The sequence below is a fragment of the Schistocerca serialis genome, chromosome 10 (genome assembly GCF_023864345.2).
Source record: "Schistocerca serialis cubense isolate TAMUIC-IGC-003099 chromosome 10, iqSchSeri2.2, whole genome shotgun sequence".
NCBI lineage: Eukaryota > Metazoa > Arthropoda > Insecta > Orthoptera > Acrididae > Schistocerca > Schistocerca serialis.
In genome coordinates this window covers 251469207-251488490 of record NC_064647.1, presented here as the reverse complement: position 1 = coordinate 251488490, position 19284 = coordinate 251469207, and the positions used below count along the sequence as shown (strand labels likewise).

The window sequence follows — 19284 nt, the reverse complement described above, 5'->3', positions numbered from 1 at the left end:
CTGTCCACGCCATCTGTCGGACATTTTGTGAGCTTTGTTTTTTTTTTTTTTTTTTGTTCTAGTAAAACCCCATGTCATTCCAAGCATGTGTGTCAATTTGTACCTCTCTATCTACATTATTCCGTCGTTTATTAAGTTTTCTAATTTATACTGACTTTTTGATCACCCAATATGTTGTTATTGTTTGGGGAATTAGATGGCTCATGCAAGAAGAATGTTGCTGAAACTGTGAGTGTATTGTGGTGGATAGAGTAGTAAGGAAGCTCAGAGTGCATGTTTGCACGTTCTTGTTCTTGTTACACATAAATGACACTGTGCCTTACACTTCAGTGTTTCGACCACTCCTGCCTTGCTACATATAAATGGGGCCGTTCCTCACGGTCGAGTGTCTGCCCCACCGGCGGTCTCGCTAAGAGTACGGCTGACCGCTGACGTGTGTGTGTGTGTGTCGGCCCGCAGTTCCGGTCGGCCTGGCGGCGGCTGCTGGGGGTGCGTACGCCGGCTGGGGGGGCGCAGTCGGCGGAGGCGGGCCAGGAGGTGACGTTCGTCAGCCCGACGCGCGGCTGCTCGCACAGCGGGCTGGGCGCCGCGGGCGTCGGCGCCACCACGACGCTGCTGGCCGTGTCGGCCGCCGCCTCCTCCACGCTGCTGCTGCACCAGGACGCGCTCGCCCAGCACCACCTGCTCCTCCACCAGCAGAAGGCCGCCGCCGCCGCCACCGCCGCCTCCGGCCTGCCCCTGCCGCCGCAGCTCGCCGCCGCCAGCCAGGTCCACGCCAGGGGCGAGTCCAGCAAGGTGTGTGCGCTCTGGGACGTCCGCGTCACCACCGAAAAAAATGTAGTAGTCTAACTGGCGGCGATGTTACGTGGTCGGCAGTACGTTCTTTCTTTCCTCCGGGTAACGACCTACATTACACAATCAGATTCATTCCGGTTTCTGCCCCCGGCTCTTCCACGGCCACGTTACGAGTGTAGTGCAGGGACAACTCAGATTTCGTATGCAAACCGTGTAGCTATTGTGCATCACACACGAGATGATTTACATCTTACAACATACAGCAGAAGAATATTGACTCGCAATGCCTCCACTTAAATAACAAATAATGGTATATCTGGGGAAAAAAAAAAATCTAAAACTGAGTTAAGTAGCAAACTAAGTCCATTTTTGAATATCTCGGATATGAATACCCCTAACAACATATCATGACAAAGAGAAGTTTGCAAATTTAAACAAATAACTGGAACAATCCATAGGTATAAAGACAGAAAGGAGTTGAGGGTGAAGCTTTATAAATCAACAGGACTACCCATCATATTATGTTTGCATATAGGGGGAAGCAGCTGGAATCAGCTGATAAATAATCATTGAAATTCATGATCAAAACCTTCAGTTGTCGTTTGATTTGCATGGCACTACTAGTTTCGGTCATTTTCACGTGGAAACTCAATAACTTTGACTGCCAATGTCAATATGCCTTCTGGTGACAATTTCTCAGTACAAATATATATATATATATATATATATATATATATATATATATATATATATATATATATATTGTTCATCATATACTTTTTTCATTAAGATTATGTAAGTCATTTAAGAAATGAGAAATCTGTTTTACTGACATAACTCTTCAACTATGTTAAAATATTTGCATATTCAGATTCTGTAACATTCTTCTTCTAGATACTGATTAGTAACAGTATCGTAACCATTTATTGTGTCAGTTACATCCCCAATTCTACTACATCTAAGATCAATATGTCCTTCAGTTAGCTTAAAAACGAGAAGTAATTCTTTAAGGAATTGTTTAATTCAACTTTCTATTTTTGCTTCATATTGATCTTCTATGGTTTCTAAATTCATCTGGCAATTAATTGTATGACCTTAAGACTGCACCTTACTTTCAAAAGTGCCCATTTAATAAATTTAAATTATCATTAAACTTATAATTCATACACAATAGTTTCAAAACAAATAAACACAAATGTCCACAAATTACTTCACTGAACTTTTCTATCCTTTTGATATTGTAGTAAAGACCAATTTTTCTCAGATAGTTAACTAGTTATTTTAGAATATTTCCTCCACATGAATCAAAAACAAATTTTATTTCTTGATTTTTATAACAAACCCAGCCAGTTCCAACATTATCAGAAGCATCTAAATTTATTTTTCCACATTCTAAATTTTTTGGTTCATTGGGTAATTCATCAATTATAAAACACCACAAAAATCTTTAATTTTCAGTTGTTTAACTAATTCTTCTATGTCAAAATCATGTAAAGGTTTATTAAATTTATTGATTATTTCTTTGAAATTCGTTTTACTCCTTTTCATGTCTCTCCATTTCCAAATTATGTCTTTTTTCTAACTTGTAACTGCATTTGCAATTGCTGCAGTTTCACCATCAAGTGAACCAATTGTTGCTAAATAAGGTAATGCATTTAATAATAATGGTAAACATCCACTTTCATATTTTAACTTTTTGTTTTTTATATATTCAACAACATTTTTCACAACAGGAGTAGTTAATGAAGCTATTTCCATCAGTTTTTTCTCTTTGTTTCTTTTGAGAACATCAGTTAAAAATTATTCAAAAATATTTAATTGCACATTATTGAGTTTAAATTTAATTGATTTTGGTTTAGTTTTGCCACTGGCAACAAAGTATGATTAATTGATAAGTTAACAATTTATACAGATAAAGAATAATAAAGAATTTTATAAACCCTATCCTTTTTTATCAAGCCACAGGCTTAAGCCTGCTTCAGCTGGTGCAGCATTTATATCCCTTCCTCCTTTTTGTTTCCCATACATAATTCCTCTAAAAGCAGCTGCTGCTATTTTTTTACTTAATGATGCATCACTAGCATGCATTCTTCCTTTTGCAGCTATTTGAATTTCCTTATCAGCTTCATACCTTTCTTCTAATTATTTCATTACATCCTTCATCGATTGGATTAATTCCTTGATCTCCTCTACCTAATCTTTCTTCTAATCTGGTTTCAGGCCACATAATCGATAGTGTGGAATATGCATTTCGAATGGTGATTTGTTAAACAAAGTATTAACTAAACTTTTTTCTATATTTTTCACTTTTCGAAAATGTATATGGTAAATTACTCAAAAATCTTATTAAAAAGGAATTCCTTTGTGATCATTAATAACAAAATCACTAAATTTGTTAATTAACATTTGTGTTATTCCAAATTTTTCGTTATGATTATGTTTATTTCCTGATAATTCTTTACCATGAATATCTGCTAATCTATCAATTAAGTTTCGAACATCATCTATCCAAACATATACAATTGGTATTTCTGAATATTTCTTTACTAAACCTTCACCAACTTTTGCTAATGAACCATCAAGATTTCTTCCTGAAGAACTGGGAATATAGTCTTATTACATTTATTTCCTCTACTTCATTTTATTTTATCTGAATTGCTTTCATTTGAATCGAATACAATTGTAACAATTTTGTAAATTGGGAGATTAACTTTAAATGCGAATCTTTTAGGTTAGGCTTTACTGTGACTGTTATTGACATTAAATGAAAAACAAGTTTACTGTTACCAGTCACCATAAACTTGTTGTTTCATTTAACAAATTGGGAGAATCAAACTCTGGTGCGAAATCAACTATAGTTATTTCTTTTTAGTTGAAAGTATCATTGATCCATCTGTTCCTTCACATTCTTTTCCACCAATTTTTAATTTATCACCATCGAAATTTACAGGTATTAATTTGCCAACATATTTAAATTCACCAACAGGTCTAAATCCAAAAATATTATCTTTCCTGTAATTAACAAATTCTAACATTTTTCGCTTATATTTATTTTTTCAACATCACTGTCCATTATTATTTTACAGTAAATGTCTTGTTCTTAATTTAGTCTCTTCTTCATAGTTCTCTAATACATCCTGTGTTCTGATTCATATAATACATAATCTCTTTAATCACTTTTGTAATGTTTAATTCTTGAAATATCATTATATTCTTCTAATTAGAGTTCATTATGAGAAACCATACTTTTTCCAACTAATCTATTTTTTTCAGTTGGTTTTAGAACTTCTTCTCATAATAGTACAATTCCTTGATTAACTTTTTCTATTTTATTGATAAGGGATTGATCTTTTCCATATTTTTCATATTCTGTTCTTGGTAGTTTTTCCATTTCTCAATCTCTTCTTTTGATTGTTTTTTTATTTTCATATTGCATTTGGCTTTTTGAGCAGTTTGGGATCGAATTTTGCAAAAATTTATTACGAATAAAAAATGAGATAATGGCTTTTTATTTTATTGTTCAGCATATATGTTCAAAATTTATGTTCAATGTTAAAAAAATTCTTAATCTCTTCTCTATATCTATCTTCATGAATTTTTCTTGTTATATCTATTGTAATGAAACTATATTTATCTTTATTCCAACATTTACTACATATTTCTTTAAACTCATCAAACTTTGTCACCAAAAAATTCATCATAAATATAATTTAAATTTGTATCATATTGTCTAAAGATATTTAAGAAAATTATTTCTAACTGTTTTGGAATTTTTGAATATGTTAGACTTCAATAAAAACAATAACCTTTTGTCTTCCTCTACTAAAATATTCTCAACTATATGTTGATATTCAAGTATGAAATCATCAAAAACTCCAACTGAATTTATTTCACATTCATCTAATGGAATAATTTCATCATTATTTTCAATAAAATCAACAATTTTTCATTAATTTTATCTCCAATTTTTCACATTTATTCCACCCTTTTTGGTTCCTCTAAACTTTTTGAATAAACTTACAAGTAATTAAATTTTTCCCAGTTTAACCAGCCAGGTGCTGAAATATAATTACCACTCATTAATGTTGTTTATCCACATCTACTTGGTCCAATGACTGCACATCAATTTAAATTAGGTAAAAGTTTACCATGTTTATTTCTATGTTTCTTTTTTGAATTCTTAGTTATTGTTCCCAGTCGTTCATTTATTTATATAATTTCTACTAATACAAATGACTAGATTATTTGAATTGAGTGATAATTCTTAAGTCTGGAAAAATGATCAATTCGTCCAATAAGAGAAACTTCTAAAAGTGTTTAACTAGTTTGTTTTCAATCAACTTCTTTAACTCTTAATATTCCATCATAAGGTAATAAATATTACTGTGATGCAGGAATAGTAAGATTTTCAGAACATAAATTAAATTACCATGAAGAAACAATAGAAATTTCTGTTGGTGAATCTAGTTTGAAACATTTAGAAAAATTTATTCAATCGAAAAAGGCAGAATTGTTCATATTAAAGAAGATGAATTTTTAAATAGAGATGTTACTGAAAGTGATGTTTAATTATTTATGGATAAAGAAGGTAGCAGATTGATTTTAGGTTTTAGAAATCAAATTATTGAACCTAATGAATAAATGTTTGCTAAATATGTTTCTAAAATTATTTCATTTGAACTAATTAATGTCAATTTTTATTTGGCCTATGGGATGTTTGTTAAATGTAATGATCATTTTCATCAAGAAACTAATAACTTTGCTTCATTTAAACCTAATTCTGAGTTGAGTAGTGCAATAATTTATAAGCCAAATCATCCTATAAAAATTCCAATTTTTTATTTTATTCCAAATTCAGAAATAACTACAACTGATGAAAATGATAATTTACTTGACTTGAATTGTTTTTATGTATCAGTTGTTTTAGAAATGAATTAATAAATTCTTTCCTTAATAAATCATAAACTGAATCAAAAGTTATCAATTTATATCTTCTTACAAGGAAACAGAAATTAATATTGGTGAAGGTTGGATTCATCCTAATTTTTCGGAACTTTATATGACTTTTGAAGTTATTCACACAGATGGAACTGATTTTTATGCATATGATTATAAATCAAGTACTACACTAACTCATAATGATGTTTTGAAATTGTATGGTGTTATTGCAATTAAAAAAAGAAATGATATTTTATTTAGAATCGAACATCCTTTTATTTCTTCTTGAACTCTGTTTTATTTAACTTCTTCCCTTTTGAATGTACTAAATATGGAAGAACATATTCTTAACAACGAAAAAATTAAAACCAAACAAAATGAAGTTATTTATCCTTTAGAATTATTTGGTGGATTTTTAAAGATTATAAAGAAATAATGTTTGAAGGTCAGTTTACTTGCAGTCTGAGAAAAGATCAAGAAGATTCAATTCTTCATTGGACTGCAGAAAATGATAATTCCACACTTCCAAAAAAAGGTTAAAATTGTTGTTGAAAGTATGGAAGTTTGTGTTCCTGTTGTTGAATGTGAACCAGAATATTCACTTGAATTAGAGCGAAAAAGACAAAAAAAATCAAAAAATTCCAATATCTTTCTTCGGACTACAAACAATATAATTTTCTGGTTTACAGGGGAACAGAAATTTAGAATTAGATACTACTAATTATTATAATTCTACAGAATTCGTCATGCCTTACCTTATTTTCGCTCTTTTCCAAACTAATAGAAAAATAATCTATTACATGATTCCTTTTTATTTGATCATGTTAAATTACAAAATATCTATGTTAAAAATGGAAGAACTGAAGTTTTTCTTCAAGAATAATGGAATCTTGAATCACCACATAACTTCTTAAAAGCTTATGAATCCCTTAGAGGTCTTAAAAGAATAACTCAAATAATGGTGTAAATGTAAGTCCATTCAATTTTACTAAAAATTATCCTGTTTATGTAATTAATACATCTAGAAGAGTATTTCTTTTAACTGCTCAAAAAAACAACAATGAAATTATGTGTATTCTTTAATGAAAACATTCCAAATCATACAGTTGCATGTGTTATCATGTATGGTAAAAAGAATTTAACATATGATTGACCACACAGAGTGCTAACTGAAAATTTCTAAATAAATCAATGAAAAATTATAAAAAATTAAAGAAATTTTTACTTATTATTTTCATTTCCATTTGAAATATTTTCAAAAAACTGAAGATGATCAAACTAAAAGTATTCAAAGAACTGTGACTGAACAACAGGGAACTGATGTGTATTGAGACTAGAAAATAGTACACTGATAATAGCTAGGCACTAGCTGAAATCTGGATCTGCCAAATAAAACCTACAGAAAAGGACGACTGACTGCTTTGCTCTATAATTTAAAATTTATAGAAACTTAATACTTTAGTTCCTCAAAAATTAAAACATTGTCCAAATTTTTCAGCTTTAATTTTTTTTATATATAATTTAAAATGTCCACAAATGGTAGTATTGAAAATCTATTACCTGAACTTAACAGTTATGGAGGTGGCTGTTAAGAGGTGTTCACTAAATTATCAGAAGTAAAAAACATGTATCTTACATCATTTCGAAACTGAAATTTCAAAAACTAAATTTGGAGAAAAAGTTTTATTACTTTTAAATAAAAATATAAAATTACTCTTCCAGATCGGTACACTAAAATCTTTACAAATGGTGATAAATTAGATAAAACTCAAAATTAGATTCTTGGTTTGTAACCAGAAATTTTTACTTGGGGTAAGATCTATGCCAAATAACTCTCATCAATGTACTATTTGTATTTAACTAACAATGAAGCAGTTCCTTGTTTATTCCCTGTAGTCACCCCAGAAATAAGACGTGGCTTCTGGGTGACGAAAACAAACGTTTTCCTTATAAGAGGCACACCAGATAAAGAATAACTTAATGCATTCGCGCACTTCACAGTAATTACCAGTTTCATCCAGACAGAATTGGAAAACAATAATAAACTGTTGTGGCTGTTGTTCTGGATACTTTGCTGTGTAGCACACATACCTCGTCAAATTCGTAAAACGTTGTGATGCGGACTGACTATGCATAAATTATTCTCTCCAATTTTCCCAGATTCTACTGTGTCGTTTACAAGATTTTTGCAACCAAACAGTCCTTTATTTAATTTTTTATGTTAATTTGCGTGTGTCATAGCATTCATTAGTTCCACCATAATTTTCTCCCTCGAAATGAGAAAGTGCTCTTTCCACGCTGTTCTTGCACGAAACTTCACTGATTGGTTTTATATACGGTGTTTTAGGATACAACAAAAACCTCTTTCTTCACGTCAGTTACGAATTTCTGTACAGTGTTATCTGTTAACGACATCTCAACTACGCTATCACTTGAAGAAAACTTCGCAATTTTGCGACCTACTAGTACTTTATCAAATAAAAAGGCGTGCTGAAAAGTAATGCCTCCGGATTTTTATGCAAAACCCATAAAACATTTTAAATAAACAAACGTTATTAACAACGGCAAACACATTTCTTCAAAGGAGAGTTCACTTTGTTGAAATTTCTCAACATAGTTACCCAGGCAGCAAACACATTTCTTCCAACGAGAGTTCGCTTTCTTGATGCCGTCTCTGTACAATGTTTGATTTTGTTGACAGAGCCACAACATGACCTCTGCTTGCATTGTTTCATCGTTGTCAAAGTGAAGTCCTCAAAGGTGTTCATTAAATTAGGGAAACAGGTGAAATTCGGATGTGGCCAAGTCGGGGCTGTATGTGGGATTATCGATGACTGTGAACCCGAGGCGTCGGATTGTTCTGGACGCTGTAGCGCTCGTGTGTTTTGACATTACAACACTGAAGGAGAGGGTGCCATACACGTGGACGAAGTCTTCGAATTCGAAACTCGATTACAGCATGCTGTTTCTCACGCACCGACATAGTTGCGTTACATTCCGCCGTGTTGCATGCTGCAATCTGGAGCCCTCTTGTGGCAAAGAGTTGCAGATACGAAGACATGAAGAAAACAGATGGAGACCGTTAATAACGTTCTGTTTACAAAGCTTTAATAGTTTTCACATAAAAAATACGGAAGCTTTACTTCTCAGCACGCCCTCGTAACTGCCTAAATCTGATTAATCAAATCGAAGAAGCCTGGAAATCAGCAGTGTTCGCCTCACTTGTAATTGAGAGGGCCCAGTATCATATATCTCCCTGCCTAACGCTGCATTCAATTTAGAAATCTTTCCAATAACTTTTCTCTCAACTTTTGTGAGTTTATTTTTGGGCCATATTTCGTAATTCGTGTATATCTTCCTTCAACTGATAAAACTCACGTTCAGATTTTACTAAAACAAACCAGCTTTGCACTCTGCTTAACTCCAAGCACTTCCTTCCTCATTTGTTTAAAGGAAAATATAGAGACTTTTCTTTGTAGCTAAAAGCTATCATTGTTCAGTTTTATTTGTACTAGGAAGGTACTGGGTTTACGTTCAGATCTTCAATTCGTAAAACAGTAATCTTACGAACCTCACTTCATAAATCGTCATAGTTATTTCCGGTTTTTTCGAGTGTTTACACAATTTCTAACAACATGTGGACATCTCTGGAATGAACGTCCAATAAATTAAGAAATAAATATCACATACAGTGCTAAGCCAGAACATTAGAGATGAGAGAATTGCGGGAGCGTGACGCGGTAACAAAAGTATACGGGTCGGTCAAACAGGGATGAAGAATCATTCTAGCGAAGACATGTGCCGAAAATGGGGAAATCTACATCAGCAACTTTAACGAAGGCGATACTGTTTTTACGCAGAGCCTTTGAACGAGTACTTCGAAAACTACGTAACTGGTCGAATGTTCACGTGCTACTGTTGTGAGTATCTGTGGAAAATGGTAGAACAACAATGAAACTACCACTGGGTGATAAGTGGTTGGACGTTCACGACTCTTCACAGAACGTGGGGTTCGGAGGATGGTCTGCTCTGTAAAGCAAGATAGAAGGCGATCTGTGGAATCTCTGCCGAGAGGGTAGAGTGGTGGTGCGCGCACAAGTGTTTCGGAGCACACCGTTCATCGTACATTGTTGAACGCGGAGCTGTGCAAGAGACCACACCTACGTGCCCACATGTCGACCCAACGACATCGTCAATTGCGACAGTAGTGGGCACGGGACCACCGGGATTCAACCGTCGACCAATGGAAACGTTCGCCTCGCCGGATGAATCTCATTTTTGTCACACCAGGTCGATGGTCGTCTCCACAATCGCCGAGATCCACGCGAACGGCGGTTCGAAACGTGCAGCGCGCCTCGGACAGAGGCTGGTGGGAGCAGTGTTATGCTACGGGAGAACTTCTCCTGTGCTCGCGTGGGACCTGTGGTAGTAATCGAACACCCACTGGCAGCTGTGGACCACCTGCGCCACTTCGTGCTTGATGTCCTCAACGCCGGCGATGTCATCATTCAGCTGTATAACTGTCCGTGTCTCAAAGCCTAAACCGTGCTACTGTGGTTTGAAGAATATGACAGTGTACTCGCATTGTCGTCTTGGCCACGAAATTCACTTGATGTGAATCCAATTGAACCCATTCGGGTCGTATCAGGCGCCATCACCACGTCCACAAATCAGCGGCCCGTTCTTTAATGACACAAGGTATGCGTGGACATCTGGTGCGACGTTTCTCCACAAACCTACAAACAAATTGTCGGATCCATGATACGCAGAATCAGTGACGTATGGCGTTCCAAAGAGAGACCAACAACTTATTAAGCAGGTGGTCGTAATGTTCTAATCTTTTCAATGTTGAAAACCATAATTATATTCCACATTACTGTGAAACTCTGGAACGCACTCTAAGACAGATGCTATTAGCAGGCATATAACGAAGGAAACACAAAGAAAATTAATGCAGTGTAAGGAAACTAATAATTATTGCTTATATTAAATGAGTTACAAATTCCTGTGCTTACGGTGTTGTGCATGCGCTGTCCGCTAAAATTACGAGAAGGAGGTATATTTCACCAGCCGCCTGGCGAGCTTCGAATTTGTCAAATTTCGTTTCATTCTTTGGGTGTATCTTAGCAGCTAAAATTTTGACAGTGCATTTCTTTTGCTGTTTTCTTCTCGTATAAAAACGTGAGGGCAGGTTTTGACATTTCGGACTGGACAGTTGTCTTGTGATATGAAATTCTTCAGGGCAGTCACTGAAAGACAGAATATGAAATATAGAGATAAGACAAGAGCTACAGATATTCAATTTGGATAGCAAAATTAAAAGTTAAACACTCAACTGGTGTACCGAATTAGAAAGAATGGAGCGAGATCATCTGCTCCTAATCTCCTTGAACTACGAGTACACTGGATGGCCGAGGACGAGATGGTCTCCAGAGCAGACTGTGCGGCCTACTCCATGATGTGGAAGGTGGTGGTGATGATTAATTTCTTAATTATAAGAAATCTACAGTTGAGAGCGGATTGGCAATCAATTTCAAATAAATGGATAGCTTATATCTGCTGCAGGAATGTAATTAAAGTATACTGCTATTACATTTATGCCAACGTAAATGTGTCTAGGACTGTAGCTAGATTGAAACTCCCTGATAGATCGAAACTGTGTAAGGGACTGAGACTGAACCCAGAACATTTATTTTCAAAACCTTCACTTTGAAATGTACATTGTATAGTAAAAAAACTACTAAAAAGGGAGTTAACTGTTTTTAATTATTCTGAAGTTTTCCATTTCTTTCACTTTCTCGATAGTCATATGGCTACCACGAAAAACACTTGTTTGTATGGCTACATACGGCTAATCTACACGTTTATAATTTAATCAGTTTTCCTGTTGTGGAATTCCACCGTAGCAGGATGAGCTATTAACAATAATCAAGTTTCAGCTACATTTCAAACCACGCCTGCTGTTTGTCAGACATTTTAATTCCATGATCAGATCGTTCAAAAGTTTTACATCTGTCTATTTAACTCATTTCTGTGCCAAATATACAAACACTAGAGGAAAGTACAAATCATTTCATTTCTAACATTTCATTTGTGAAAATGTGTTTGTAAGCAAAATTTCATCAGTCGATAAATGTTCTCTGGGACTACCGTTAATATTTCCAATTCCGTAAACATATTACTGTAATATTTTGGTCGGTGAACAAGACACAATTCTTCTCAGTTTATTTTATGCACTGAATACTTTATGAGTGAAAAGTCACCCAGAGCTATAAAAATGCTTTTGTTAGTTGTGGAAATGAGTGTCTCTTGACTGAAGTAAAACAGAATATCATTATCAGAGCAATAACAGTAGCAGACCCACAATCGAACCATCCAAAACAGTCATTATGATTTGTGTGACAGAGATGTGTCGTCACTGCTCGCGTCATTCAAATATCCTAGCATATCTTGCCGCATTCCGTTCCTACACACGAACTAACACAGACAGGTGCTGCACCATGAACCACATAGCAACAGGAGGGCTACTCGGAAAGTAAGATCCGGTCGGTCGCGAAATGGAAATCACACTGGAAATCAGCAGTGTTGTATTTGTAACAGTTTGCTTCAGCTTGCAACTGCTTCTTCACATAGTCGCCGCTCTAACTTAGAAATTTGTTTTAGCTTTCTACCAACTTCCCACATGCTCGTCGTACAAGGCAGTCGCCTCTGCTTTCCACCATTTCTTTACGGTTGTCTACAGCTCGTTGTCTGTCCAAAATTTTGCCTTCATAGGCAGGAATTCACGTGAACAGAGGTAAAACTCAGAGGGAGCCAATTACGGGCTGTATTGACGGTTATCAAATACTTCCCATCGAAAGCACATCCTACAGAGTGCGGCCGAAAATTTTCATAAAGAAGGAAACGCATAACAGTTATGTTACGTGGGCTGCATGACATCAGGAGAAATCTCTCACCACACTCTCGCACTTTCCGGAAGACTATTGTTCTAGACATATTTAAGTGCTCACTGTGCGCTCAGAACTCAAAACAGTGACGTGAGCCTATCGACGGGCATGCTGGAGACACTGCCCAACACATCTGTGCAAACCTGTGGTTTCCGGTTCGCACTCGATGGGGCCTTACTTTTTGCATGGGCCTTGTATATAAAGCAAAATTATTTGCATACTGGCACTAGACGGGACAGTCGGGTTCGACCGACCGCCGTGTCTTCCTGTGTCACTTGCATCACTGCAAGTGGTATGGAGGAGCATCTGGTCAGCACACCAGTCTCCTCCGGGTCGTTGTCGGGTTTCCTGGTGTTGAAACTACTACTGCTCAGTCGAGTAGTTCCTCGGGTACCCTCGCGAGGCTGCATGCACCCTGTACCAGCCCTCCCACCAAGGAAAAACCCCTGGCAGTACTGAGAATGGAACCCATGTCCTCCACATCGCAGTTGACTACTCAGCTATGCAGGAGGGCATAGAAATGTATGCTGACTGGATGACACATTTCTCACCAACATAAAAGAGAACTGTGATCCCTTTATATGGTTAACCACCCTTGACATATGTCATGTTAGTGAAGCGGGGAGTATGTGAGAGTCGGTTATGTGAGCCATTGTGGAGGTGTGGTACAACTCCAGAAAAGAGCCACCATTTGCTTGACCATGTCAACAGGGTGAATCAAGTTTCGCCGTTTCTTGGCATGTCAGAGAGGAATGTCCAGTCTCTATGCAAGAACTGGTGTGACATTTGCAGCCATGTTTTAAATGCCAACAGTGGCCCTGAGCAGAACTTCACTGATGGAGGGCGGAGATGCCTGTCATGCCTTGTCAGTGACAATTTTTTTTTTTCAAACCCGATGGGAACAACTGCTGTAAGTCACGACTGGTACATCACAGCCATTTTCCAAAGGTTATTACATGCTGTAGGCATTTGGAGTCGGGCACGACAAAGGTCACCTGCGCAACACAAGCTGGGCAGCAGCTGACAGTAGATTATAGTGTCGTCCATGAAGTCGCCGTCTTTTGCCTGCGAGGCATCGTGTCCGCTGACACCCGAGGAGGCGTTTCGCCTGCAGTGCATGGGTTTAGTTCTGACCTGAGGATGGATCCTCCCATCTTGCAGGATGACTACGGCACCAGTCAGAGTCATATAAAGGAACATTCCTGTTTTTGACGAACACTCAGGCACACTGCATCGCACACCGACTGGCCCACTAAATAACCTGACCCCTTTTACACCGAAAATTACTGTGACTATTTCGAACACGGAGTGCAACCTAGGCATCATCATCCCTGCAATTTAGTAGCTCTGCGTGATCAGATCATCGAAGAGCGTCTTCTACAATATATGGAATACCTGTACACACTTCTGGACTCACCTTCACCGAACCAGGCCATCGTCAATGCTAGAGATGGTGTTTGACAGTATCAGCGTGATGTCTGCTGAGCAGTGGCCTACTTTTTTATCCACTGCACTTAACTTCTCTAACAAATTCACTATCTGATCAAAAGTATCTGGCCATCTATTAGTGCATATTAATATGGGGTCTGTCCCCACTTCACCTTCATGCACTCTGCTGGGGAGGCTTTCAATAAGGCGTCTCAATGGCTGTGGCGGAATGCAGGCAATTTCTTCAACACTCGAAATCGGAGAAAGTGGTGACACTGGACTCTGGGGTTTGGAGACGGTTCGACGTCTCAACCCATCCCACGGGTTCAGGTCCAAACTCTGGGCAGGCCACTTCATTTCAGATATCTTATTGTTCATAAACCATTGTCTTGCAAATGGTACTTTATGATAGGGTGTAATGTCGTACTGGCACAATCAGCCGTGGTCTCCAAAGTGTTTCTCAACTGTACACAGTATGCAGTGCTGTAAAGTGTAATCACATCCTTCGGAATTTAGCGTTTTCTCAAGAAGACTAAGGGGACCATACCCTACCACGAGAAACATTCATGAGCTGTAATACTATCTCCCCCATACTTCACTCTTAGCAGTACCTGTAATGTGTGTAGTATATCTGATTGACACAGGGTATAGCGTGATTCACCACTCCAAATCAATATCTAGTGGCATCACTCTTTACATCACCTCAAACGTCGCTTTATCGTGACTACAGAAATCTGTGGCTTGTGGATAGCTGCTCGACATTGCACCCCATTCTATGATTCCTCGTCCGCAGCTCGTGGTCGTGCGGTAGCGTTCTCGCTTCCCACGCCCGGGTTCCCGGGTTCGATTCCCGGCGGGGTCAGGGATTTTCTTTGCCTCGTGATGACTGGGTGTTGTGTGACGTCCTTAGGTTAGTTAGGTTTAAGTAGTTCTAAGTTCTACGGGACTGATGACCATAGATGTTAAGTCTCATAGTGCTCAGAGCCATTTGAGCCATATGATTCCTCGTTCACGGTCACTGTGCTTGCTCGACTGCTGGAAGCACTTCACAACGCACAGATCATTCATTCTGCTGATTTGACGGGATTTCCGACAACCACTCTCTGCAGCGTTCAACGCTCCCTGTCCATCAGTACATGATGTCTGTCTGGTCTCGGGTTGGCCGCGACTTCGCGTTTATACCTTACAGTCACGTCACCGACAGCCGACTTGTGGAGCATTAGAAGGCCTGAAATGTCCCTGAGGCATTTGTTACACAGATGACATCCGATGATTAGTTCACATTCAAAGTGTACATCTACATCTACATCCATACTCCACAAGCCACCTGAAGGTGTGTGGCGGAGGGCACCTTGAGTACCTCTACAGGTTCTCCCTTCTATTCCAGTTTCATATTGTTCGTGGAAAGAAAGATTGTCGGTATGCCTCTGTGTGGGCTCTAATCTCTCTGATTTTATCCTCATGGTCTCTTCGCGAGATATACGTAGGAGGGAGCAATATACTGCTTGACTCCTCGGTGAAGGTATGTTCTCAAAACTTCAACAAAAGCCCGTACCGAGCTACTGAGCGTCTCTCCTGCAAAGTCTTCCACTGGAGTTTATCCATCATCTCCGTAACGCTTTCGCGATTACTAAATGATCCTGTAACGAAGCGCGCTGCTCTCCGTTGGACCTTGTCTATCTCTTCTATCAACCCTATCTGGTACGGATCCCACAGTCGTGAGCAATACTCAAGCAGTGGGCGAACAAATGTACTGTAACCTACTTCCTTTGTTTTCGGATTGCATTTCCTTAGGATTCTTCCAATGAATCTTAGTCTGGTATATGCTTTACCAACGATCAATTTTATATGATCATTTCATTTTAAATCACTCCTAATGCCTACTCCCAGATAATTTATGGAATTAACTGCCTCCAGTTGCTGACCTGATATGTTGTAGCTAAATGATAAAGGATCTTTCTTTCTATGTATTCGCAGCACCTTTCATTTGTCTACATTGAGATTCAATTGCCATTCCCTGCATCATGCGTCAATTCGTTGCAGATCCTCCTGCATTTCAGTACAATTTTCCATTGTTACAACCTCTCGATATAACACAGGATCATCGGCAAAAAGCTTCAGTGAACTTCCGATGTTATCCACTGTGCTCTCCTGAGTGATGCATTCTTGGTTACTAACGTCTGCTTTAATACTGGCAAATACGCCTCTAGTGACGTCTAGCGGCCAACTGTGCACTGCAACTGGAGTGCAAATACTTTTCATCACATAGTAATGACTTATACGACTAAATGCCTTCAAAATCTTGCAGAGAACACGAAGTGGTGACACTTTGTCCTTTAACAATTCAATTATGTGGTCAGTGAATGTACAAGTTCCTGCCTTAGTAAAGCATCTCTTTTGAAAACTGTACTACGGTAAATCTTCCAGGTGTCCAGTGAGGCCACAGCTGGTGCAGCCGACAAGTCCAGGTCTGGAGGCCAGAGCAGCAGCAACCGCAGCACCAGCAGCAGCGGCAGCAGCAACGCCGACACCCTGCTGCTGGCCCCCGGGTGCTCCGTCCACTCTCTGCAGGAGGGCCCACCCTCCAAGGCGAAGCGACCCACTGTGAAGCGCAAGTGGTCGGCCGCCGTCATCTTCGAGAAGGGTACAGCCTCCAAGGGACCGTCTGACGCCTCCACAGACGCACCACCACCACCACCATCACCAGCTGACAGCCGGGCTAATGCTTCGGATCAGAGTGCGAGCCCGACTCACTCCAAGGAGTCCACTACCAGAGTCACGTCTATTGGCAACAATCCACTGCAAGGGGCCCGTTCTTCGAGGAATGACGAGAGCGGAAGCGGAAGGCTCCAAAAGTGTCCCAGCCTCGTCACAGAGGACGCTGACCACGAACAGGCACAGACAGGGGCGAGTCCGTCGAAGACTGCGTCAGATAACGAAGCTAAAGACTGCAGTCCAAGTTCGCCCTCACGAGGCTGTAGCGAGTGTGACTCGAAAGGTTTACAGCTTCCACTGGGCCAAAACGTCGACCTATTCCGAAGTGCTTTGGAGTGTTCTGACAACCCTTCCAGTGAAGCTGTAGACTCTGTCGAAGGCACACCCAGTGCTGCAAACGTACCGGAAGAGAGACGCTGTAGAGATCGTCTTGCCAGTAACAGTAGTGCGACGGACACTCCAAAGAAGGCGAGCAACAGTGAAGAGGAGCCAGACGACGGTGGCCAGCGCGGCGGCGCCGCGGACGGGCTCTCGGGGCGCACAGTGCTGGAGCTGACCGGCTACCAGGGCGGCAGCACGTGGAGCCTCCGGGGGCCCTCCGAGGGCGGCGGCTCGCCCGCAGAGCCCGCCGTGTCCGCGCTGGTGCTGTCCGCCTCGAGGTGCGCCAGCCGGGCCGTGCTGGCGGCGGCGTCCTTCCGCGACAACAACAACAGCCGGGACGTGCCCAGCCGCTACACACCTGACAAGGACCTCCAGAAGGGCGACAGCGCTGACGCCGTTACCGCCTTCGTGGGAGCGCTGCGCCACAGGGATGCCGTGGCCCCCGTCTCCGAGGCAGAAGCCATCGAACTTCAGGAGATGGTAGTCTCCGCCAAACAAGAATGACAACAAGGTCCACTACATATCACTCCCACCTTCCACCTCGCACTAGCTTTTATGCAGACGAGCTATATAAAACTGTCCTCCTCTTACTGACCAATAATTTCAATGAAAGACTTCAGAAATTTCTACAGTCAGCAGGGGTAATACAATTTGTGACGATCCCAGCTGTACCTGCGCTCTCATTTGGGAGAACGGCAGTTTAGCTCACCGTCCAGCCACTCAGAATTCCGTGATATACCTATATCGCTTAATGTCAAATCTGGGATGGTTTCTTTGATAGGACATCGAGGACTTCCTTCCGTAATCTGAACCTGTGCTCCATCTGCACTGATCACGTCGTCGATGGGATTACAAACCCTAATTTTCCTTTCCCAGGTGTTCCGAGGTTTACTTCGATGACAAAACGAACGAATCGTATGCTCTGTACCTCCCAACTGCGGAAATATGTAAAGGTACCGTGCAAAGGGCGCTGACCCTGAAACCGCAGGGCATGCCTGTCTGACGGGAGGGTTGTCACGGATTTCATTTCTTCCCGTCAGAGCAGCTGCACGTTGCGCGTATGGCAGCCGTCGGAAGGCGTAGCTATTTCACACGGCCTCACTGGAGAGTTGGTTTCTCGCACCTGGAAGTCACCGAGTTACTGTGCTCCAACACGAGTTAAATATTTCAGTGAAATGAGAATATAAATGCCATAAGCTATAACGCCGTCCTTCCAAGTCAGTGACTGATACAATTAAATGGAACGAATATTGAAATTAAGTTATCTTACAGTAGGGCATCCTCTACATTTGAACACACTTCGTCTTCAGGCCACGAGTGGCCTGCCGGGACCATCCGACCGCCGTGTCATCCTCGGTGGAGGATGCGAATTGGAGGGGCGTGGGTCAGCACACCGTTCTCCCGGTCGTAAGATGGTATCCTTTACCGAAGCCGCTGCTATTCGGTCGCGTAGCTCCTCAATTGGCAACACGAGGCTGAGTGCACCCCGAAAAATGGCAACAGCGCATGGCGGCCTGGATGGTCACCCATCCAAGCGCCGGCCACGCCCGACAGCGCTTAACTTCGGTGATCTCACGGGAACCGGTGTAGCCACTGCGGCAAGGCCGTTGCCTGTACATTTGAACAAATTACAGTTAAAACTGCCTGCAACCAGGCTGTGTACAAGTAAAACTCTCAAGAAGATGAATTTGAAAGGTACTTGGGAGCAACCATTTCAAAACTGAAATCTACAATCACAAGACTACAATACGGTGCACATGATGAGACTAACTGTTTGTATTGACTTCTGTGTTAACATATTTCACGTTAACGCAACGCCACAACTTGACAGTTAAGACGTTTCAGTGTATGCACAGTGGAAACGAGAGGCAGCAGACAACACTGCTTTGAAGTGTCACTGACCTTGCTACGAATATTAGCCATCGTTAAGTGCTTAACGATAAGCATACCCGAAAACTTAGTAATGTCGTCTGTACAGTAGTCTCTTGTATTATAATGTACATATGTAACAAACTCTGAAGCATTTTCACGTATCTGCATGGGACAGTTAGTTTGAATCTCAGATCTGCAAGTGAAACAA

General features: G+C 40.0%; 1 protein-coding gene and 1 pseudogene across 1 annotated transcript; one reads left to right on the top strand and one right to left on the bottom strand.

Annotated features, from left to right (window-relative positions):
- The first annotated feature begins 171 nt into the window (after positions 1–171).
- LOC126424732 (PHD finger protein rhinoceros-like) lies at positions 172–17708 on the top strand. Its single transcript, XM_050087451.1, has 3 exons — positions 172–228; positions 460–795; positions 16536–17708. Exons 1-3 carry the CDS (start codon positions 172–174, stop codon positions 17706–17708), a joined length of 1566 nt encoding a protein of 521 aa, XP_049943408.1.
- Positions 17709–18698: 990 nt separating this feature from the next.
- LOC126425608 (5S ribosomal RNA) lies at positions 18699–18816 on the bottom strand (annotated as a pseudogene).
- Between the last annotated feature and the right edge of the window lie 468 nt (positions 18817–19284).

What these genes read in the sequence shown, in the direction of transcription:
- LOC126424732 (XM_050087451.1), top strand. Translation starts at nt 172, where the DNA reads ATGTTGTTATTGTTTGGGGAATTAGATGGCTCATGCAAGAAGAATGTT. An exon ending in AGAAGAATGTTGCTGAAACT is followed by an intron (nt 229 to 459) that starts GTGAGTGTATTG and finishes GTCGGCCCGCAG; the next exon opens with TTCCGGTCGGCCTGGCGGCG. An exon ending in CCAGGGGCGAGTCCAGCAAG is followed by an intron (nt 796 to 16,535) that starts GTGTGTGCGCTC and finishes TAAATCTTCCAG; the next exon opens with GTGTCCAGTGAGGCCACAGC.